This window comes from Haplochromis burtoni, unplaced genomic scaffold, assembly GCF_018398535.1.
Source record: "Haplochromis burtoni strain Fernald_Lab_line unplaced genomic scaffold, NCSU_Asbu1 Contig_481, whole genome shotgun sequence".
Lineage (NCBI taxonomy): Eukaryota > Metazoa > Chordata > Actinopteri > Cichliformes > Cichlidae > Haplochromis > Haplochromis burtoni.
The window spans coordinates 46,657-69,447 of NW_024582842.1; the positions used below are offsets into that span (position 1 = coordinate 46,657).

A 22,791-nucleotide genomic window follows, 5' to 3' on the forward strand; every position below is an offset into this window, starting at 1 on the left:
TAAGTTTCCTTCACTGCTCGGTCCGTCACAAGAGACCAAAACTGAACTGATGCTATAATACATGCCATGTCTGGAGGTCAAAAGGCACTGCATATCACCCCAAAAACACTATACCAGCAGTGAAGTTTGGAGTTGGGAACATCAAAGTATGGGGCTGTTTTTCGTCATGTGGCACTGGAATGTTTCATATAAATGGAGGAAGATGAATAGAAAAATGTTCTGCTAGCATCTACCAGGATGTTGAAGATGAAATGAGGACGGACCTTTCAGCAAGATGATGATCCCAAACACAAAGCCAAAGAAGCTGCTAGAATGACAGCCAATCACCTGTCCTGAATTTAATTGAAAATCTATAGATATAATAGAGTTTAGAGTTCATAGCAGGGCTCACAGAACGTTCAGAATTTGAAGACCATTTGTGTAGAAGAATGAACCAAAATCACACCTGAGCGATGAAGTTGTCATTACCAACAAAAGCTTTTGCATGAAGTATTAAATACAATTTCAGTAAGCGTGTTCAATACTTTTTCCTTCTTTCATTTATCATTATTACACATAACATCTATAGTTTGATTTCTTTGCATGTGTGGACTGGCTGGATTGTTACTGACATTTGGTGAGAATTTTATGTCAATAGCACCTTTAGAAATGTATGTACTGAGAAATCTGGTGATGTTTTCAATACTTTTTTTAATCCCCCTGTATATTATACAACATCTGTTTCAGCTGGTGGGAAAATGGACACAAATAGCAGCGAGCACAGGCATACCTGGATCCAAAATGCTGATGAAGATGCTTGTGGTGTCCGCCTGGATGAACACCACTGCTGCCACTGAGGCTAATACGTTCAATAATCTCTACATTCAAAAAAATGTAATCATAATGATAAAGCCTTGCCTGAACTGATACTGTTTTCAAGTAATGTGAATTTAGAAATCTCTTTAATTTTATCTTTTAAAAGCATGGGCAAGTGTTTCGCACTGAAAACCAACATGACTTTGGTTAACAACAGTTTGGGTGAGTATTAGTGAGGGAACAAACATTTGATTTAGACTTTGTGCCTAGCATTACCATAACACTTTCAGTATATATCGATTGGTGTGTATTTGCACAGTGCAGCTTTACCCTTACCAATGCTAAAAGAATATGAAGTATGGCCATCATCTGTCATCTGTCCACAGAGCTCCCTTTCCAAGCTTCTGCTGTCCTGCTGAATACTGGCTGCCCTGACTGCCTTGTTATCTTCGCAAATGACACCGTTGGAAGAACCACAAGCAAACTCAATCTCCTGAGTAAGAACAATGACAAACTAAATAATGTAATGTCAAAGTACTTAAGTATTTTTTATGAGACGCCGGCCACTAATTTCCAAAATAAAACAATGACTAATCATTGAACAGTGGTTTCCACTGTTCTACGGCTTGATAAACTGGAACACTGCCCTTTGAAATACCAGTTACAAATAACACTTGCCAGTTAAAGGCATATTTAGAAATGTTTATTTATTTATTTATTTTTAAAGAATAAAACATCTAAAAATGTGCAGTGCTGTGAGAATGTATTTGCACCCTTCCTGGTTTCTCTCTATTTTATATATTAGTCACACTTAGATATTTCAGATCATCAAATATATTTTTAGATTAGACAAAGATAACCCAAGCAAATAGAAAACACAGTTCTTAAAGGAATATTTCCTTTACATGGCACTGTGTGAAAAGGAAATTGTCCCTAAACCTAATAACTGGTTAGCAAGAACTGAAATCAAGCATTTGCAATGATTAGCAATGAGTCTTTCACATCGCTGTGGAAGAATTTTTCAAAACTCTACTATGTAGAGTCCATTCAATACAGCCGCACTGGATTGGATTTTCAAGCATGAACAGATTTTGAAAGCCATTCAGAGGTGGCCTTGCTCATGTGCTCATGGCCACAAATTCTCCTTCAATATCATGGTTCCTTCAATTGGAGCAAGTGGTCCAGGTCCTGAAATAGCAGCAGCAGTTGTTTCTTTGTGTTTTAATCTCTTTACTTGGTGCCGTGCTAACACTTTTTCTGTCTCTCAGGTAGGAGAACTAAAGTGTCTGCTGCTGAGCTGGAAGAGTTTACAAAGCAGGCAGAGTGTCTGAACCTACAACCACCTGCTATCATGGATTCAGAAAAAGGTATAAACCTTTATATAATATGAAAACCTAGAAACTGAATGTTACTTCTTCAATCTAATATTATCTTTATACTCTTTATATTTTTGTAACCACCATGTTTGATAAGGTCATAGATTAATCAAATTTATGAATGAACTTTATTTACAAATGTCTTCTTGCAGGGTTTTGCCCAGATCCAGCGCTCAGCCCAGGAACAAACACTATTGATCTGACCTTGAGCAGCATAACGCCCGATGATTTCAACCCATTTGAGAAGCTTTTCACTGAGAGTGGAATGAAGACCATTTTAGTCATGGTCCAAAGTAGTCTGGATCTATTCAAGGAAGACTGAAGTAGTCATAAATGTCACTAAGCCATTCTTCTCTGACCTCTGGTGTTAACACATTTTCTAAATCTAAAGCCTACTTGATCTCTTTGTCTGACCACTCTCTGTAAACCCTAGATCCATGCTATGTTAAATGTTACTCAAATCAACTGTCTTACCCATTCTGATGTTCCGATTTGAGCTTCAGCAGGTTATCTTGCGTCTTCATGCTTAAATAAACGGAGTTGCTGTCATTTGATTGGCTGATTAGAATGAAAGAGCAGGTGGACAGGTGTACCTTACAAAGATGCCTGTCAGCGCTTATTATCTAGCAAATAATAGCAGCCAAGGAAGCAGTTAATAAAAAAATGAGTTGAAGAGAAGAATGTCCATACCTTTGTTTAATTAAGTTTATTCCTTTACATACATCTGCTCATGAGTCATGTATATACATTTTCTGTCTCTCAGACACACACGCACACATACGACCACTCAAGATTATATAAAAAGGACTCATTTTTTGTGCAGGATTTCATCACAGTCAGATCTACATCGGAACATTTGCTTCTGCAAACATCATGCACACACACCACAAATATGCATACGGCCCTATGCCTCGCTTTACACAGAACAGTTCAAAGTATAGAAAAGTGACAGATGAACCGACAGGCAAACCAGCAGTAATCAAGTGAATTTGGGTCTTTTAACATAAAAAGGCTAAATCTGTTTTTTGTTGGTGTATGTGCTTCCTTCACTTTCTAAATAGGAAGACCACAGAAATGTTATAAAGGTTATTCTTTTTTTTCTCAGGGATATTTCCAAATCTTTAAATGCATCGTTTAGCAATTACTCAAAGTAACGTGTGACGCGTGTACTATATGCGACACCCTGGTGTAACAGTGAGATTTTGCTACATTTTAGGGCTTTTCAAAATCTAGTGCAATCCCCTGAGTGTGATCCATGCAATCACCAGACCTCAGTGAACAAAAACTAAGTGGCTTAGCTCAAATTCTTGACATACATAACCTCATAGTCTTCTTATGCTTTCACAAAGGTGTGTGGAGCAGGGAAAGACAATTATACAATCTACTCAAAAAGGCCTTCTTTCAGATTTCCATCTGTTCCTCTCTTTGTCAATGTCAAACATATGCAAGATTTGTGATGTGCTTCACGTTTTGATCTGTGACATGGAAACATTTGTTGAAGTAACCATCATGAAGTAGGATTACAGGCTAAATAACTCACTCAGAAACAAGGCTTCATAATCAACATTTTATAACAAAGTGGACTTCTCTGGGGTTGAAAAATCCTGCTAACATCGAACTGCCACCGGCTGCAGCTCCTCATGTGACCACCTGAGGCAGGCTCCAAAAGACCTTTTAACCATGTTTGCGGCACTCAAACCTTTTTAGGTTGCTTTTAATGGATTTATGCGAAAAATAATAACTGCCTATTATTTAGCAGTTCTTTCTGCTAAATATGGCCTATAAATGCCCCTTGCTTGTCAGGCTAGCTGATAACTATAGATGATATAAAAAAATGGACATGGCTCCAAGACCTGAAAAAAAATGAAGCCAATGTGGAAGAGCCAATACTTGCACTCAGTTGTGATTAAAAAAAAAACCCCAAAAAACAAACAAAAAAAGAGTTCAGGTTCTATAGAAGTCTTTGGAAAAACTGCAATCAAATTAGACACACTTTACTACTATACGGAGTGCATTTTGTTACTTCCCTTTGAGGTCTGTTACTGGTGTTCACTAACTTCTGCTGGAAAGAGCGGCATGTTTACATATTAGCAGACTGTGTAGAGTCTGAGCTTTTTTTCTGAAAACAACTGGTTCAAACTGGAAGACAAAAACGCCTCATAGAACAGAGTAGGGCTGAAAACTTCTTTACACATATTAGACTTGCTTCATTTCCTTGTTGATTGTTTGAGTTTCCCCATACTATATTGAACGCCCAAATCCTGCTTCATGACACAGATCACTTGTACCACATAACACCTCACAAGGTGAACTCTTATTCTTTATGCTCATCTCGAGTAAGTTTACATCTAAAACAGAATATCTGCCTTGTACACATCCACATCCTTTAGACACGAGTAAGCCAAGGTCAGCAGATAATCAACACCTTTACTTGGCCTCTCTTATGTACAAAGCGATTGTGTGCTTTAGTCACAACACAAGACCCCAGAGAGAAATAAAACAACCAAGGCATTCCTTTGCAGTTACACAAAAGATGCTTATTTCATCAATGCACGCTCACATTTATAAATTACTTAAACTAAAAGATTGAAGTATTTTTTTTCCATTACCAAAGAAGAGTATCCTCTGTTTGATTTGTCCAATTTTGGTTATTTTTTTTGCTTATGTTTGACACACAAAAGTTTTGCAAGCATTGTCCGTCTTTTCTTTCAACAAAACAGAAAACAAACCTTCAAATAATAAAAACAAAGAAGAAGAAGAAGAAAAAAAAAAAAGCTTTTCTTTAACACCGGTGGCCGTCTCTTCAAGAGTCAGCCCACCACCTGGACACACGTTTAAAACAAACTGTTCCACGTAGCCTGTGTAGCATAAAGACCCATTCATACAGTACAGTCAAAGTGTGTGATTGTCACTGGGTTAGGTTGATGCACAGTGAAGTGACGTGAAAAGAGGCAAGAGGATGCCTGGCATTTGAATAGTGACACTGAGTTCAGCTGTTTTTGCCACTGGCCCAACATGTTCCCGCAGGACCCCCACGTTCCGCTACAGCGTCGATTTGGATGAAGGCTCTTTTGAAGTTCAGTGTTGCGTTGCTTCCTCTGCCTTTAACAAATCGAAAGCACCAAACCAACTGTTACAAATGCACTGGCGTGTACTTTTTGCAGGTGAAGTTGGTGGTGTAACATATGAAAGTGTTTTATTGATTGATATATTTTTTAATCATGGTCTGTCTGTGCCATGTGCTTCGGTTAGGAAACATAAAAATGACAAATTTCCAGTCGTGGCTTCCAGAACTCAATGTGAGAGTCTAGTCTCCAGGTATAGTTCCAAAGATCAAGAAAATTGTCCACGGCTGGTTCTCCCCTCACATCCCATAGGCTGATATAGGTTTACCCAGCTGGCCAAGGTTCAATGGTGATGTCACCCCCCCCCCCAAAAAAAAGTATGGGGCTGCTGGATTTGTAAACAAGGCTGTAGATATGTTATAGGGAATGGATCCAAGAGAAAACAGGGAGAATAAATGTCAACATAAATGCTGGAGTATTTAAGGAACTGTAATAATTTGGGAACTTTACAGCCATCGTGATTCTGTGACAGCGGCAGGCAGCAGAAGAAGTTTCAGATCAGCTGTAGTCAGGCTAGTCCGGTCTGAAGATCGGGACCTTAGGTAGGAATTCTATTAGGATTACCTGCAGGGAATAGAACAAAAGGCTCTCAGTAGTGAGTCAGGGATGTTTCAACAAGATTTAAGCCCCCCCAATTAGTACCTCCTTGGATCGACTTGACACGTACCTGCTGCTCTGTCTGTGGCTTTTCATTAGACACGGGCACCACGATGTTGTTTCTGTGTAACAGGTACTTTTAAAAGTACCCGGTAACAGGTACTATCATCTAATGAAAAACCCTAATAACCATGTCAGGCTGTGCTGAGCCGACCCGAGTAGGTACTGATGGAAAAAAACTCACTTCACTTGGAGAGGTTTGGCCACAGCGTTTATATCAAAGCAGCCACCATCTCACATCTAACTGGGTCACAGATGCAAACCTGTGCAAGCCTATTTGTTTACTTCTGAGTACCAACTTAACTAAGCAGATCGTGCTAAAGTTACTTTTTCTGAAATACAAAAAAAACAAAAAAACAAAAAAAGCAGGCTGACCGTGGCTATACGCAAAACTATGAAAAAGAGGAACTGGCTGATGGATAAATGGCTATTGTGTTAGCATTATGAGGAAGCCAGATATATTAACAGATAACAACCACAGAATATTACATTTTGTGTATCTTTACAAGAATCAATATGCTGCGTTTATATTTAGAGGAGCATGTCAGCCTCTTCTAAACACAATTAAACTGGCACAGAATCGGATGAAGTAGCTGAAAGCTGGCTGGATAAACAACATCTGTATATAAAAGCCCAGACACCATGACACAAAATTGCTAATGTTAGTAATAAGAAACGCTAATACTAGTAGGTTAAACTAATTTGTAATATTTTTTTTACCCCTTTCTTTTGGACTAACTGAGCCACTATGCGCTACACTAATCGATCAAAGTCATGCAAGCATACACTGCAGATACAATAACTTCTTAACATCTGCGCTCAAAAAGGTTGGAGATATGATACTTTTCCATGGTGCAGCGATAAACCTGTAACTACATGAACAACCACAAACCAACCCTCGGCACAATTTATCATCTAAAATAGTACCTTTTGAGTTAAAACAGCAGCTTTTTAACGCAATCTGGTAGTGGGTGTAACACCTAGTATACTTTCATTAACTGTACTGGGATAATTGCACCACTGAAAAGAGCTAATACTTACATATTCCATCATGTTGTTGGTTTCACACTTCCTTTTGCTTAGTCTCCAATGCAAACACAACTACACAGAAACAGTGATTATAGAAGATTAGATAAGTTTCATCAACCCACACATTTCAAATGATGCCTTCATTGCTTACCTTGTGGTAAAGTCTGCTGTTTTCCCACTCCAAAAGTTTCTCTATAGATCTTCTTGTCTGGAAAAAGATATTAGATGATACTGTTGTGAAAAAACGGCCTCATATCAACTTAGGGCACAACATTTTTTGTTGTGTTCACTGTGATGCTGCAACAAATGCGTAACATTTTCTAACTGTGGGACGAAGTGAATGGGCATCTCACCCTTTTGCTGAGGCAGATGACGGGCCACAAACTGAAGCCCAGTGTGCAACAGCAGCAAAGACAACCACACAGAAGCCACCGCACATTCACCGGGAGCGTCTTTCTTAGGCAGCTGTTCACACGATTGATACTGGCTTTGAATTCCTCTGGTGCCACCTAAGGGAAGCACACAGTATTACTTTTATTATTAAAAGTATGTATATTCACACTTTTAGCACCATTAAATGTGGATCAAATATCTGTATTTCGTACAAAAAAAAAAAAAGAAAAAAAAAGAGGAAAGAAATTAATTTAAATTTACTACACGTTGATTCTGATCTAAATCCCACAGTCATGGTTTGCTTTCAATAAAAACAACACACTCACCTTTCCTGTAAGTGCTGAAGGAAATTCTGACTCGAATTTGTTACTGAGTCCAAACCTGAAAGTAGGTAAAAAATTACATTTTTACTTACAACATTAAAGATGAAACTGTATCAGACATGAACCACTATTAGAGATTTAATATACTTTTAGTGCAGAAATTAAAAATTACATCACAACATCTTTCTGAGACCCACAGCAAAGAGAAGCTATTTACTTTATCAGAACAAAAATAATTATTTTATAATTCATCTAAAACATTCAAAGATAATGTATAATACACAGTTCAAACATCCCATACATCTGTGTACTATCACACAGACCTGCTTATTTAGCTTCTGTCACTGTTAATTTTGAATTACACAAACAAATCTAATATTCAACGCAAAGAGCAGCGTAGTGTAAAACACTGTGAGAATGAATGTGAGGCACTGTTAAATTAAAGAAACAGTACCAGTAGGTTAAACTCCCAAAAACAGTAAGGACACAGATTTATGTTTGGAGGTAACAAATTTCCCACGTGTGGGACTAATAAAGGTTATCTTATCTTATCTTATCTTAACTCAACTGTAAGCTCATTTCCACCCAACTGAACTGGACATATAAAAAAACAACAACCAAAAACCCAACTTTTAAATCCACAAATGTAAATTGGCTGAAATACGGAGGTATATTTATCCATTCAAGGCACAAAACTTTAACAAACTGCAACCTTTATCCCTTTCCCGTCTTTATTCTTAGTATTTGTACGCTTGATACTCTTCCTTTTTTTTTGAAGAGACAAGGTAAGATAAGCGGAAAAAACAAGTTAAGCGTATACTTGTTTGGAAAAAAGCTCTACTCTCAGTACAGTCAACTACTTAAGAATACAATTTCTTTACTGAAGATATGGTAGGTTAATTATTACTAGCTTTAATTGTGAGAATACCTATTTACGGACACAGTACTGTCTTGTGTTGTAATGATCGGTATAAACAGCTCTGGAAGTCTGTAATTAACTTCAGAAAAATGAAACCAGTGATGGGAACACATTGTCACAACTTGACAATAGCTACAATAAAAAAAATATCAAGAAAGGTCAAATTTATCTGTAGCTAGACCCGATCATTCACTTCTCGGTTAGTTAGCTTGCTGCTAAGTTAGAAGCTAACTAGCTAGGCTAAGCCAGACAGCGGCAGCTAACGCAGCTAGCCACCGGTTACCCACGGAAAGCTGTGTTAGCCGCCGCATTTTACAGTAACGTTAAACTGTTTTGTAGACCCCCGTGAGCTCTGTCAGTTCCTTACACAGTTACGTGACCGGACCCTCGCACCACTACCGGGTCCGGAGCGTACTTAAGGAGCTGTTCTTCCGCGGCCCTGTCCTCGTCCTCCTCTTCCTCCTCCTCCTCTTCGTAGATCTCATCAAAGTCCTCCATCATCGCACGACTCGGCCTCGCGCTTCCCGGGACAGACACCGGGAGAGACACGATGCCGACAAACAGCGAAACCTTACAGAGAAATAGGACAAAAAGTATCGGGGAAGACGGCCACAAAAATATCGGAGCAGTCCCGGAGACGATACAGTTTCACATCGTTCTGAGATCTCTGAAACAAAACATCAACATCCGCCGCAGTAACCGTACGACACCGGAAGAGGGACAGACTTCTTTTCAGACTTTTTTTTTTAACAAGCCGATTCACAAAACAAGGCTTTGGTGTCGCGTGTAATTTTTATATGTACTTTTTGTTAAATAAAATAAAATAAAATATGATAGCAATCCATTTTGTTTGGATGCACTTTTCATAGAGGTGTAATTGAGGAATGTACAGATGTACAGAAAAACACCAAGAACAGCACAATTCACAGTTAAACAACGAAGGCCACTATATGAAATAACAATATATAAAATATGTAAAACTAATTCGAGAAATATTTGTAAACAAGTATTCAATTACAGCTCTCTGCAATGTACTAACCCAGGAAGATGGATATCTGTAAAAATCCCAGGTCATTCCATAGATAGATGTTTTTGAAGGCATCTATCTGTGGAATGACATTTACTGCTGTCTAGTGATACTGATATTCCACAGCACATTTTATTTAAAAAATCTGAGTTATCACAATTTGACGCACTGATGCGTGTGAGAGGTTCAAATGGCAAAAAATATTTGTCTCACTTGCTCAGTAAAACAAAGGGAGAACTGAAGTATTGCATTAAGTTTCCTTCATGCTCTTTGAACTGAGTTATTATTATTTATAGTTTTCATAATTATTGACTGTAGCATTTAATCACTGGCAGTTTTATGTCATTTTAAAAACCTTTATAAACTATTGAGCTTTTCAGTCGGTGTTTCACAGTCTAATATGGTGTCTTGATGCATACTCAATCTCCCAACTATTTAGGAGTCTTGTATGTTGTTATATGAAGATTATTCAAGTATCTTAAACTTGTACAAATACTTGTGGTAAAGAAAAAAGTGCATCTCTTCACTTTGAGCAGAAGGCGCAGAGGTGTGAATGATAGCTAGAGGATGGGCAGTTAAAACCGGAAGCTGAGCAAAGTCTTTTTCAAAATATGACTTGATAGTCGTTGGTTAAATCTTAGAACATACATGTTTTTACTAAAATAAATTAGAGGGAAACTTATTTTGAAAGTTTTACCGAGAAGTTTTCTTATTACCCATGCTAGCCGCCCTGATTCATACCTAGCTAGATGTTTGTACAGTAAGTTAATTTGGTGTGTTTTTTATCGATATATTGCATCACAGACTGCACGCCATTTTTATCCATCAAAAAGGAAACATCCTGAGAAGGTTACAGAAGCCTTCGGCTCGAAACATCCCGGAAATGGCACTTCTTCCTCTTTAGGAAGTGAAGACATCGATGAAGCAGTTCAGCAAGTCTTGCTCAACTTCTATTTAGCTCATTAATCGTGGATATCCTGAGTTGGATGATAAAATGGCTCTCACTGAGCATATTAAGATGATCTGCAAAATTATCAAAGATATTGTTCCAGCTTTCACCAGCGGGATTGTCACAGTGAGCATCATATCGTGTGTTTTATTTGCAATCCAAACATGTTTGAGCTTAAAACAAGGCATCTTCAGCATCGGCGCAAGTGTTTTTCAAAACGGACACCTATACTGCATCCTGATGTTTCCCTTTTACCACCGAACCTTTGCTCAGCTTCTTCTGAACATCACAACTTTGGTGTTTCTCAGCGGGAGCTTGGAGAAAGGTGTGGGGACGGTCCGTTTCCTCTTTCTGTTCCTCCTGCTGTCCTCGATCATAGGCTTGTTTTACAGCTTCATGGATCTCCTGCAGGAGGACGGCTTCCAGGGTCACACTGAGGGTTTGGTTCCCGTCACTCTTGCCTCTGTGGCTATAACTACCATGCACACAAAGATGACTAAAGCCTTTCTATGTGGAGTGAGTTTTCCCACTATGGCCCTTCCTTGGGTGTTCCTTGTCATCACCACTGCTCTGGTCCCTTACTGTGTGCTGCCCTGTAATGTGATTGCCATCCTGGTTGGGGTGATGTATGGTAAAGGATGGGTCTCTTTTCTGGACATGTCTGAGGCCAAGGCTGGAGTTCTGGAGAAGTTGTTGCCTTTTAGGCTGTTCAGGACCATCAGTGGTGATATGTTCATCCCAGCTTCCTCTGAGGACAGGAAGAAGACCTTGCTTCCACAGATCAATCCCACACCTGGGTCTTACCCAGTGCAAGCTTATGCTCCATTACCCACTGCCAACACTGCTGCCATGACTTATGAAGGCTGGCCACACCAGGCGAGTCCCACACCACCTCTTAGTCTTCATGGACATGTTGCAGGACACAGCTCTGGACACTTTTCACCACAGAGTTTCGACCACAGCTGCAACCACAGTCACAGCCATGGCCACGGTCACAGTCATGGTCATAGCCATGGCCATAAGAGCGGAGGATCACTGTTACAAGAGTAGATGTTTTCAGATGAGTTTGCCTTGGCAACGATCCACTTATGAAGGCTTATCCTATAAAAGCTACTCAGTTTTTATCATCTATAAGATCCTGCAGCATCTCAGCACTGATTGTTTCTGCCTGCTTGTATAATTAATTGTAGTTTTTTTTTTTTGAAAGTTCAAATATTTCTGGTGACTTGTCATTTTTAAAAATTCCAATTTTCTATATTTTTATTCCTACTAATTAAAAATTAAATAAAAACCTTCTAATCCCTTTCTTACAAATTGGAAACCAGAATTGATGCACAGAAGTAACAATACAGACCATGCAGTTAATACAGACCCTAATAGGGCTGTATTAACTGCATGGTCAACCCTTAAGAAAAATGACAATCAAGTATAACTAATAACCAGTGTGCAGTGTTGTTGGAGCAGTCATGTTTTCCCAGTATTTCTTAAAATATTCCAATCTTTTTATGGTAGTATTAAAAAACTTATTTTATTAGACCACCAAATTCAACTATTTATGTTCCTGGTAAGAAATGCATGTAAATAATTGCAATTTGGCATCAAGAAAGCAATAATGTGCTTTACCAGTTTTTGTAAAAGTACATTTGAAAATTCATGGATAACTATATTTTAGCATTAAATATATTTTGATTAAAATGTTTGCACATACTGGTGGAATAACCAAATAACACCAAATATGATTTTTATGCCAGTGCTATTAATTTATGGGAGCTGCTGCGTAATCCTTACGCTAGTTGGTGATCTAGTAAAATTGCTAAAAATTGTATCTTTCTATTTTTCTTTTTTTCTCTGATTATCTGAATTTGGTGTCAGCAGGATGTACTCCACTTTCTGTGTTGCATCTAGACAAACAGTCCAAACAAATTTCACTGATTAGGTTTAGAGAGTGGTTTCCTTGGTGGTTTTGGTCCATTTCTCTGCAAGTTAAATTGTCATATTTACGCCTAAATTAAAGGCCTCTGTGATGAGTAAAACAGAAGTTTCTCTTTCACTATTAAACTCCCTGTTGTACTTGCACCATGGTATTAAACATGATGCAATTACGACAGTGCTTAAATCATTGTAACAACTGCAGGTTAGGAAAGCGTCTTAAACTCTGGATGCAAGTTCAAACAAGTCAAATGCACCTCCAGGGTTTTTTGTTTTGAACCTTTGCCTTTATCCTAGTTAATAGAAAATTTTTTGATAAAGTCACATTAGTGTGAAAACACAGAGCACCAAGACCTGAAACTGTTTGGTTTTATTAATACTTAAAAGACAAAATTATCATAATCTTGTACATCATGAAAAGTGACCACTGAAAAGCCCGTGTCCTGTACAATCAGTGACACTCGAATACTGATCACATCTTATTTTCACCAAAGGACTCATTCCTCCCAAGCGTCTCCATAGATGTTCTTCTTCACTGTGCAGAGACAGAAGGAGAAATGCAAATTATTTTACAAATTACTTAAAAGACAGGCTGTACTTGCAAATTGACCTCTATCTATCCACCACCATTTTTTAAGGAAATTATCCTAGTCCTCCTGTAAGGTGCAATCCACACTGCATCTTGAATTATAATAAAAGGCAGTAATGAGGTCAAATTTCTCCCTCCCTACTATTTGTTTCCATGCCAGTTGCTCCTCTGCTTGTTCACGATATAGATGCAGGCGCATCACAGGAATAAGATTCTGCTGCCACGACTAAATAAGGTTTTCTTCTTTGATGGACTTCCAGACATTTGGTTTTGTACATTTTACTTCCTTGAATTCTATAAGATTTTTTTTTCTCTCAGCTGTTGCTATAATTTAATTATTGTGTCATTTAATGCTAACTTACAGACATTGTCAGAATTATAGACTATGAAGCAACTCCTTTAACAGCTAACTTTGAACCTCTGTAAGACACCACTTTAGAGACACAAACATAAAGTTCTATAATGTTGGTTATCTTCCATCTAGTTTGGCCAAGGAAGGGGAAAAAAAAGTATATATCAAGTTCTATATATGCCTTAGCAGTAACCACCTACCATCTTTCTTGGGTCTTTCTGGCTCTTTTGCAGGTGGTGTTTTGAGCAATGCGTCAGCTTTCTGAGTGAGTGTGACCTCATAGTTCTCTCTGTTTTTGAGCCTCAGGTCCTCATAGAGGATAGACTTCCTCTTGGGCTCCTCCTCTTCCACATATGACTGGACTGAAATTTACAGGGCAAAAGATGGGATTTAAAAAAAAAAAAAGTTCATTTCTACTGGAAAGTTTTGTTGAAATGTTTGGATGATTAAATTAACTCAGTCTGTGAATTCAGTGGACACCTTTTGCAACTTACATGTTTAATCTCAGTAAGAATACAAGTTACAATATAACAATTGCAAAAAAGTAGTTTGATGCTTTATACACTGATTACTTTTTAGAATGAGAGGATTAAAAATTAAAAATAGTATTTTGCAAAGAGGTATGTTTGGAGGTGTGAAGGGGAGACTTTTAAACCCAAGAACACTGTATCATCAAGCATGGGGGTGGTAGTTTATGATCTGCAGCTGTTTTGGTGCCAGTGGTACATTATACAAAGTGGAAAGAATAATGAAGAAGGGCCACGTCTTAATGCATGCTCAATAATCCACGTAAGGAAATCTGAAATCTCAAAAAAGTTGATTTTGTTCATCTGGACGCAGCTACTTCCTAATTCTTCAAATTCACCTAAAATCAGCAGACGAACGATTGAAACTTGGACACAACTGAGTGTTCAAACAGGACAATGATCTCAGTACTTTAAAACTGACTTTGCTATAGATAAAGCAGGTTGCTATTAAGCTGGAGTTGCCTTCAGAAAGCTTAGACCTTAAAGTCTATTAAAAATTTTTGGAGTATTCTTAAAAAGTCAGACCTGTACCACAAAATCAACAGATTTAAATTAACCAAGAAATTCAGCCAGCACTATGCCAGAAGCTTGTTGATGACTACCAGAAGCATATGGCTAAGGTGCAACTTGCTAAGGGACATATAACAAAATATCAAGGGAGATATGTGCATCTATTTTTGAGCCTGTGTGGATTAGAGAACATCCAAAGTAAATTCAAATTTGTGCAACCAACTCTTGTTTTGTTTTGTTTTTAAAAAAAAGTAATTTCAGATGTATGCCGAACAAGAAAAACTAGTAAATGCTGGACTTTGATGACCACCTAACTGTAACAAGTGAAAAGGATAGAAAAGGTCTTTCCTTTTCACTGGTAGCACTTTTCTATTCTTGCTGCAAGCAAAATTCAGAGAGCACTTTATCAATACAATATTAACACTCGTGGAAAATTAACTGAAGACGGCTAGTGGGAGCCGCAAACTCCTTGCAAAAAAAGAGAACAGGAAGCTTTGGCCCCAGGACTTTCTTTTGGTGAGCTACTGTGGAGAACTCAATTGTGAATAACCCACATATTGCCCGTTTGGAATACCTGGAGCAGTAAAGTCATCTCCTCTGTCCATCTGTGCTGGTGGGTCTGGACTGTAGCCATATCCATAATCTTTGCTGTAGGTGTGGCTCGAGGCTTCTGCAGGCTGGAATATGGGTTCAAAAGACTGAGAGTCTGGGTCACCCAACTCTGACTGAGGACCCTGGGATCTGTAAAGAAGGGGACAAAATGCTAAAGGCAATGCTGCTGACAGTTAATCTCAACAGGCCAGCATTTAATTAAGTGTATGTGATACTCACTTCAGTGGAGGCAGGCCTGACTTCTGTCTGATAATCTCGCCAAGAGGAGAGTTCTCCAGCCTCTTGAATTTTTCCTGACATGTTTTCATATATGACAGTTTTCCAGCCAGGTAGCCACAGAAACCAGCAACTGTAGGGTCAAACACAGTCAAAAAAAAAGAAATGAGAAAACAACACAAACTGAGTTTAACAGAGAGGTTTTTCTTATTCTACTCAGTAAATACAGGGCAAGTGTGTGTATGTGTGTATCCCACATATTTAACACTTATAAACTTACAGGCAACTTTGGGTAAAGATCCAAATCTTGGAGATGCAGACAGAGCCCCTGCAAATTTAACACATTCATGTCAACTTGAGTATCAACATGTGACAATGTTCATTTAACTGATATTGTGCCGATTCCAGTACAGCAGGGATGTTAAACACATGGCCCTGGGGCCAGAATGATCTCGTCCCTCTGGATGCTTTAGAAAATGTGAAAATTACAAAGGAGAGCATAAATTTCAACATTTCACTGTGCTTTCTGTCAGTTTTAGAGCCATCTTACAAACAGAAATATCAGCAACCCATCAACAGCTCTGTCCTTGCCAGTCCCCAAGACTCCATAGAGGAGGTGGGTGAGAGCAGGATGTTAACCATGCTAATGTTCATTATGGACATTAGCATGGTCCACATCCACAGTCTCTTACCCCCTGCATGAGACTGTGGATGCCCTGAGCAGGTCCTTCAGCAGTAGACTGTTACAGACACTGTGTAGGAACGAGCACTATCGCAAGTCCTTCATCCCAACAGCAGTCAGAGTGTACAATGTAGACACAGAAAAAACACCATCTAAAAATACTTGTGTATAAATATAATGTCTAATTTACTTTTTCTTTCTGACCCTTGTAACAAGGGAATTTACACAGTGTGGAATTAGTAAAGTATCTATAATTATAGATTTTTTTTTAAATTATTGTTAATACTCCATTAATTAGCAGAAGTTCAAGTTTTTCACTATGTTTTTTAGAAATCAATGTTTTCTGGTAAAATTCGATCAAATTTATCTGTAAAATAAAAAACAAAGTTACATTTCTTTCTAAACATTTAAGACCAAAGTGACACGCTGATTCACTCCCACATATTTTCTTTATAAATTGTTCTCATAAGACTTCTCTTACGTCTTCAGAGTGAAAGAAAGAGGAACACTTTGTAATACGTTTGACTGATCTGTCCTATTGAAAACCAGATTGGATTGCTCTGAATGTGGCCCACTGTGTAAAATGAGTTTGACACCCCTGCTCCACAGTATGAACAACATTACCTCTGGTCACTAGGGCTTGGGTAATAGCCATGCTGATCACAGAGAAGGGCACCGCTGTGGAGAAATCATAATGATGTCAGTGTAAACACGACGGAGTCACAACAAACAACATTTTCACATCCTAAACCATCAAGCTGGCGTGCACGGGAAACTTACACCTGTAAAAAAAGCTCTCCTGGTTGCACTCTCTCAACACTCTCCTCTCTTCTTCTGTGGGGATGTAGTCAATGTTCAGCGGCGTCTGCAGGTTAACGCAAACACCTTACTGTTAGTTAACAGCCGCTAGAAGTCATAGAAATCCATGCAAACGTATCCATCTTCAAATTACTGAAATTAAAACGGAGGGCAACAAAGCACACACCCCTCTCCATAAAACTGCGCGTGCAGTTCATCCAAAGTCACTGCCAGCTACCGTAAGCTAACGTGTTAGCATCTAAATTAGTGCGTGTTTATCTCCATGTTTTACCTGCGCCGGTTGGTGCTGCCGCTCGCCCGGGAAACCTGTAGTGGAGGACGACATACTGACGATAATGTCCAAGCTTCCTGACACCTCAAAGCATGTGAACTAACATAGTATAAGCCACTCGGCGTACTGACTTGTCTAGAGTTTGGTACAATGTCATTGCTACAGATAGCGTTGACATTAACCCGGAAGTTAAAGGAAAGTTGCATTTGTTTAGCTAACAAAAAAGGAGAAAAGAAAGCCTGTTAATCTCAGTTTTACTGCTGGAATGTAATCTCCCATGAACATGATTCCAAATAATAAAAAATAAACATCGTTGCAATTGTATTACTTTAAAACATCAGAAAGCGCTCTCAACTGGGTCTTTTATTTTGGAAAAAAAAAGGCTGTTAAAGCGGTACCAATGTTGTCAACCCGCTCCCTCTAGTGAAGGTGAACTATTTTCTGTCACCTTCCGGTTCACATCTTCATATTATGCAAACTATTTAATTGTTTTCATAATCATAACTGCCTTATTGTGTGGCTATTGGTTTGCTGGTAAGAATATTTTTTTTTAGAGCCACACGCCCAAAGAGATCCGATACTAATGAGAATTATTAGAACAATAGTTTCTTGCCTGTCAAATAGTGTAATCTTGGACATTTGTCATAGAGTCGGTTATAGACGGCTAAAGACTCTATGACTCTACTTTATTACTAGTAGTCTGATTACTAGTAATAAAGTAGTAATCAGACTACTAGTAATAAAGTAGCTGAAGATACAATTTAAAAAGGGTTCTTTGCTAAGTTGTCTGTTATGTGTAGACACAACACTGTTCCATCTCTTAAATTGCACAGCCTTTTCATGAACAAATCATTCATAGGTCAGTATTAAGTGACTTAAGAAACAAAAAGTATTCCTGTGAAAATAGCCAGGTGCAAGTACTTTGATTTAATATAAACAAAAAAGCAGCCATTGTCTTTTAAAAGACCTTGATAAAACTGAAGAAGCATTTCTCAAGAACATTTTAAAAACATGACAGGAAAGTCTGGCTGCTAGAAAGCAAAATGAGGGGTGACTCAAGATGTTTGCACAGTTTGTCACATAATCATATATGCCTCATCATATTACATTTTACAATACTGCAAGTTTTATAATATACATTATGCATGCTACGTAATATTTCAATTGAATAACCCATTACATTTTACTATAATTTTGTCCATGTTGTGCTGATTATTTAGACTTTACAGACAGCAAAATACTTTCCAGAGTTGCACAACTAATTTTTCTGTACTTCGTTAGTGATGTATCAGTTTAGGAACCATTAATGGCAACTTGATTTTCATTAAAAATAATATACAGGGCCACAAATGGGTGATAAGAGCCAAATTGTGCAGTGCTGTAATATCATGGTATAGTGCCTAGATGATGCTGTTGCACTTGTAAACTGAAAAAGACTTTGCCTCACATCCTCCTGAGAACCAGCCTATTAATTTATGTCCTCTTTAATGGACAATTGTTTTTGTTCTATGTCTTTGGACATATTTGAGCTACCATAATAAGCCCCGTTGTGTTCAAAAGAGAACATCCTGGCTTTTCCAATGATATCTCATGTGTTTGGGCGGCCTCTTTCATCTCCAAATAGGCGGGACATCACAAAAGAAGTTCAACTAAAACATAATTGTTTACTTGGTTTTCAGAAGGACATGCCATGTAGAGGCACATATATGCATCAAAGGTCTTTTAATGCTTCTATTAAGGAGAAGATCAAGCCTGTGAATCTTTTTATTCTAAGCATGTTTAAAATAAGTACAGCAGAAGAGAGACCACAATCAATAAAAGTAAAAGAAAACTAAAAGACAATGTCAGTTGTATCCTTTGTCACCTTAGTTATCTTCCATTTGGTTTTACTGCACGGCAGGAGATGCAAGGCTAAAGGGTATATGTGCCTTAACTGTGTTGGTGTGCGATGGAGGTGCTCCTGTTTAGGGGTAAGGCCAAACTGGAATGCTAAGGCATAATCAGCCAATTAGAACTGTAGCTGGGGAGTTGTAATTTGTGGGCTTTTGGGACAACCAGACGGGCACCTCAGTGCACTGGGTTGCAGAGGGGCACAGCGTGGCTTCTGGGACAATCAATACTGGCAACGGTTTCATTAGGTCACTGCAGAGTTACTTGAGCTAACCACACTGTTACATAACTGGGCCACCCAAGTAGCTCTAAGCTGTGGTATAGGTACAAATTACTTGCCGAGTTAACTGTGGCACTTTGGTTTGTTTTTTGGATTCATATTAACTACCCCCATTTCACCCCCCCCCCCCCCCAAAAAAAAAAAAAAAAAAAAAAAAAAAAAAAAAAAAAAAAAAAAAAAAAACAGTTACACATTTGCTTGGTTAATCTATCTAAAATCAATTATGTCTACTAAAGCAGTCCTCTTACACAGAATTCCTTTATGAAAGTTAAGGTGTTCAGTATTTGTTGAAAGTGCTTCAAAAAAATCAAACTAGCACTTCTTTAAAATGGAAAATTATGAGTTCATATTTATTTCATGTGCATCCACATTGACAAGCTGAACCTAATAAATTAGCAACAGAGCATTTGGTCAGATGGGAAGGATACATGGAAATGTCCCACAGGGGCTTGTTGTGCACTAGAGCAGTGGATTCTGGGTTCCCATGCTGGCGCAGCTACCATGGAGATTTAGTGCATCACTCTGGCGCAGATTGACTTTTTTTGTTTGTTATGAAGAGTTTTATGGAGCTAAACTTAATTCACTGGCAGTTTGAAATATTGACCAATGGGTAGCTGGATTAGGAAAATCAATAATTTCTATCCAAAAATGCTCTAAAAATACACTCAAGTTGGACTTGTATGACATTATAGACCCACCCCATCCCCAATACAGTCAATGATCACACCCCACTGCCCTGTGTGGTATAAATAAATCTTTGTCAGGGCATCCATTGTGTCTGTCACCTCTTTCCCATGTTAATCTCAGGGTCCACCAGCTGGAGATATCCTCACTCTGAGAGCTGTGCATGAGACATGCAACGAAGAATTATTTTTTTAACAGCTAAATTAAGCACAGAGTTTTTGCTTTAAGAGTTCATGCTTTAAATGGATGATCATACTTTCAAACGGGACATGCAAACAGAACTGATTATGAGTTTTGCGTGCAAAATGTACAAAGTACATCGGTAGGGTAAGTTTAGCAGCAGGTGTGGAGGTGCAGTTGAAAGCTGACGCCACCAGCCTGAGACTTATCAGGTACAATGTGAGTTGGATTGCAACACCACTGGCAGAAAGATTAAAGCCGAGTCAGGTAAGAATAATCAAAGTTTGGAAGGTGTGTTCTTCTTATCATCGTGACGGAAGTGTTCCCAGTGATGTGAACACTGCACATCACATTTTTTTTATCTGCACAAAGGCAGCATTTTTAAACCGGAGGCTGAAGTAAAAAGTGCACGGGAAGGATGGACACACTACACCCGCCACAGGTGAGGACAGACATGTCTCAGTCAATCTTCTAATTATTTTTGCTGCTGTTAACTGAAAACTGAATGCAAAACTGGAGTATTTAAGTTAATAAAATTATATGATGGATTGGGAGAATCAGTATGGGTCAAGAGTTCATGAACTGCAATATTTGTATGGTAACACGAGGATGTGTGGAGATTTTTAAATTATATTTATTTATAAATTCTTAAAATATGTTTTAACATACATACTGCTATGTATGCATGTGGCTCTTAATTCATGTGGGAAAAAAAACACGTTTATTGTTACTGAGCTGGAATTCAGAACAGAAAACACTGAAATTAAGTCTGAAAATGATTGGATGTGGTCCACTGAAGCCCAGCATGTGAAAACTAAAACTGACGTTCAATATTAGCTGTGCAGTAATCCTCTTATGAACAAGTAATGATAGAAAACAGGGCACAGCTTAGACAAATGTGACACAAAGATCAATACATGTATCAATACATGGCATGAGACAAGATGTGTGTGTGTGTGTGTGTGTGTGTGTGTGTGTGTGTGTGTGTGTGTGTGTGTGTGTGTGTGTGTGTGTTATTCCTGAAGCCAATACCTGCTAGAGAAAATTAGTTTAAAAGCGAGGAGCCGATACAGCTGAATGAGGTTTTCTGTATCTATGCTTAGTTTGCTGCATTGTTAGTTAACGGCAATCATCACTCTAACAAATTGCAGCAAAAATAGAGGAAATTTTACATAGCAATGCATCATTCTGTGTAAAAGCTTGCTGCATTTAGGGATAACAGCAAGCTACTTTACAGTTTATGTATAATATGGTGTTTTTTCTTTGTGTTATCTAAATATTACAATAGCATTGGTATAATTTAAGTATTATTTATGCTTAAGAATAGTTTGAGAATGACTAAAACTAAATGAGTAAAAATGAACCTGATTTTTTTTTTCAGCAAATGGCTACAAAAAACAAATGTAAGGAAGACAAAGATGAGAAAAATGGATATAAAAGTAAAGGTGTGTAAGGAAAAGCTACTGATTGATTTAATCAGAATTACATGTGTGTGTGCAGCAGGACAAAAATGGTCTTTTTTCTCATGTTTATAGAAATCAAAGCGAGCCCTGCACATTCCACTGCGGCTCTGATCGTGGATGAGCCGGAGGAGACAGATCCATGGGACCTGCCAGAACTGAAGGACGCGGGTGTCCCGTGGTCAGGTGTAGACTCGTTGTTTCTAATAGTACAAGCAATGTCTCATCAAGGACTGTGATAAGACAGTCCTGATAAGATGTGCACATTGTTAATAACTATTGCATTTACAAATCAGGCCTAGTGATTAAGAACATTACCTGTACATTACACCATAAAGAGCTGCAGTAAAACACAAAGTCCTGCAGTTAAAGAGTTACTGTTTGTTACAGTGATAATTAAAATAGTCACTGAGAAGCTTTTATATTTGATTTTTAAACAAAGTGAAACACCCCCCCCAATAAGTTTATGTGTTTAGGAGTTTTTCCTCATGTACACCATATTAATTTTCAGTGTGTTAATATTCAGTGTGTCCTATTAAAGGTGTAAATGCTTTTGCAAACACCTGTTTCATATTTCGAGTTTGTCTGTAAGTTTGATGATTTTGTAAATATTTAGTTAAAAACAGCTTTAAGTGTTGATCTGTATAAAACTAAAAGAATAAGACATAAAAGGTTTTCATGTTTTAAAACATTAATACAAACTCTAGTTTGCTTCTGGATCATCATTACCTCATTTTAAGAAGTTCAAACATTGATCTGATTACTTGAACAGTGTACCAGTAATAAATGGTAGTGTTAGTGATAGCAGTGAACAAACGTCCTGTTCAGATAAGATAAATTAGGTAAATTTGCTTTGACTGCAATAGAGGTTAAGATGAACTCTAAAATTATAGAACATAATACTACTAGTATATAAAATTATTAGTGCTGTCAGCGCTAGTCTTGTTAAAATGACGTTAACGCCATAACCGCATTAACGTGGCAAATCTCCGTTAGCGAGTTACTGCGTGGGGCTGCACGGCGTCAATGTGTTAGCGTGGTTAGGTCGTTAACGCATTAACGCCGTGCAGCCCCACGAGATTAACGCTGACAGCACTAAAAAATATACATGAATTACTATATTCACTTAGTTGTTACCCTCCTCTTTGAATCCAGCGCCACTGGACTATAGAGCTTACAATAAAGAAGAGGGGGGGG

General features: G+C 38.2%; 5 protein-coding genes across 5 annotated transcripts in view; 3 read left to right on the forward strand and 2 right to left on the reverse strand.

The window, feature by feature from the left end:
• The window catches only part of LOC106632336, a 14,472-nt gene extending 11,752 nt beyond the window's left edge, over positions 1 to 2,720 (forward strand). The window contains exons 5-6 of the mRNA XM_042213791.1: positions 2,064 to 2,162; positions 2,324 to 2,720. Coding sequence (XP_042069725.1) covers positions 2,064 to 2,162; positions 2,324 to 2,493 — 269 coding nt within the window. The 3' untranslated portion in view covers positions 2,494 to 2,720. The remainder of the gene's footprint in view (positions 1 to 2,063; positions 2,163 to 2,323) is intronic.
• Positions 2,721 to 4,491: 1,771 nt separating this feature from the next.
• chic2 (cysteine-rich hydrophobic domain 2) lies at positions 4,492 to 9,324 on the reverse strand. Its single transcript, XM_005946685.3, has 6 exons — positions 8,985 to 9,324; positions 7,702 to 7,756; positions 7,336 to 7,491; positions 7,134 to 7,190; positions 6,995 to 7,054; positions 4,492 to 5,860 (listed from the first exon to the last, which is right to left on the reverse strand). The coding sequence occupies exons 1-6, from the start codon at positions 9,116 to 9,118 to the stop codon at positions 5,810 to 5,812; spliced, it is 513 nt and encodes a 170-aa protein (XP_005946747.1). The 5' UTR covers positions 9,119 to 9,324; the 3' UTR covers positions 4,492 to 5,809.
• Positions 9,325 to 10,337: 1,013 nt separating this feature from the next.
• rhbdd2 (rhomboid domain containing 2) lies at positions 10,338 to 11,795 on the forward strand. Its single transcript, XM_005946683.3, has one exon. The coding sequence runs from the start codon at positions 10,639 to 10,641 to the stop codon at positions 11,641 to 11,643; it is 1,005 nt and encodes a 334-aa protein (XP_005946745.1). The 5' UTR covers positions 10,338 to 10,638; the 3' UTR covers positions 11,644 to 11,795.
• A 1,082-nt stretch (positions 11,796 to 12,877) lies between these two features.
• LOC102309596 (OCIA domain-containing protein 1) lies at positions 12,878 to 17,314 on the reverse strand. Its single transcript, XM_005946684.3, has 8 exons — positions 17,101 to 17,314; positions 16,791 to 16,875; positions 16,635 to 16,688; positions 15,609 to 15,656; positions 15,332 to 15,461; positions 15,075 to 15,241; positions 13,664 to 13,825; positions 12,878 to 13,057 (listed from the first exon to the last, which is right to left on the reverse strand). The coding sequence occupies exons 1-8, from the start codon at positions 17,152 to 17,154 to the stop codon at positions 13,020 to 13,022; spliced, it is 738 nt and encodes a 245-aa protein (XP_005946746.1). The 5' UTR covers positions 17,155 to 17,314; the 3' UTR covers positions 12,878 to 13,019.
• A 2,759-nt stretch (positions 17,315 to 20,073) lies between these two features.
• slc34a2a (solute carrier family 34 member 2a) overlaps positions 20,074 to 22,791 on the forward strand; it is a 14,743-nt gene continuing 12,025 nt past the window's right edge. The window contains exons 1-4 of the mRNA XM_042213789.1: positions 20,074 to 20,401; positions 20,507 to 20,576; positions 21,516 to 21,579; positions 21,670 to 21,780. Coding sequence (XP_042069723.1) covers positions 20,553 to 20,576; positions 21,516 to 21,579; positions 21,670 to 21,780 — 199 coding nt within the window. The 5' untranslated portion in view covers positions 20,074 to 20,401; positions 20,507 to 20,552. The remainder of the gene's footprint in view (positions 20,402 to 20,506; positions 20,577 to 21,515; positions 21,580 to 21,669; positions 21,781 to 22,791) is intronic.

Excerpts from the sequence above, each read along its gene's own strand:
- chic2 (XM_005946685.3), bottom strand. The coding sequence starts at position 9,118 with ATGATGGAGGACTTTGATGAGATCTACGAAGAGGAGGAGGAGGAAGAG. Across the intron at positions 7,191-7,335 it reads TCATCTGCCTCAGCAAAAGG|ACAAGAAGATCTATAGAGAA; the intron begins GTGAGATGCCCA and ends ATCTTTTTCCAG. Across the intron at positions 7,055-7,133 it reads ACAGCAGACTTTACCACAAG|TTGTGTTTGCATTGGAGACT; the intron begins GTAAGCAATGAA and ends GTTTCTGTGTAG.
- rhbdd2 (XM_005946683.3), top strand. The coding sequence starts at position 10,639 with ATGGCTCTCACTGAGCATATTAAGATGATCTGCAAAATTATCAAAGAT.
- LOC102309596 (XM_005946684.3), bottom strand. The coding sequence starts at position 17,154 with ATGTCGTCCTCCACTACAGGTTTCCCGGGCGAGCGGCAGCACCAACCG. Across the intron at positions 16,689-16,790 it reads GGAGAGCTTTTTTTACAGGT|CGGTGCCCTTCTCTGTGATC; the intron begins GTAAGTTTCCCG and ends ATTTCTCCACAG. Across the intron at positions 13,826-15,074 it reads AGATGACTTTACTGCTCCAG|TCCAGTCATATGTGGAAGAG; the intron begins GTATTCCAAACG and ends TGTAAATTTCAG.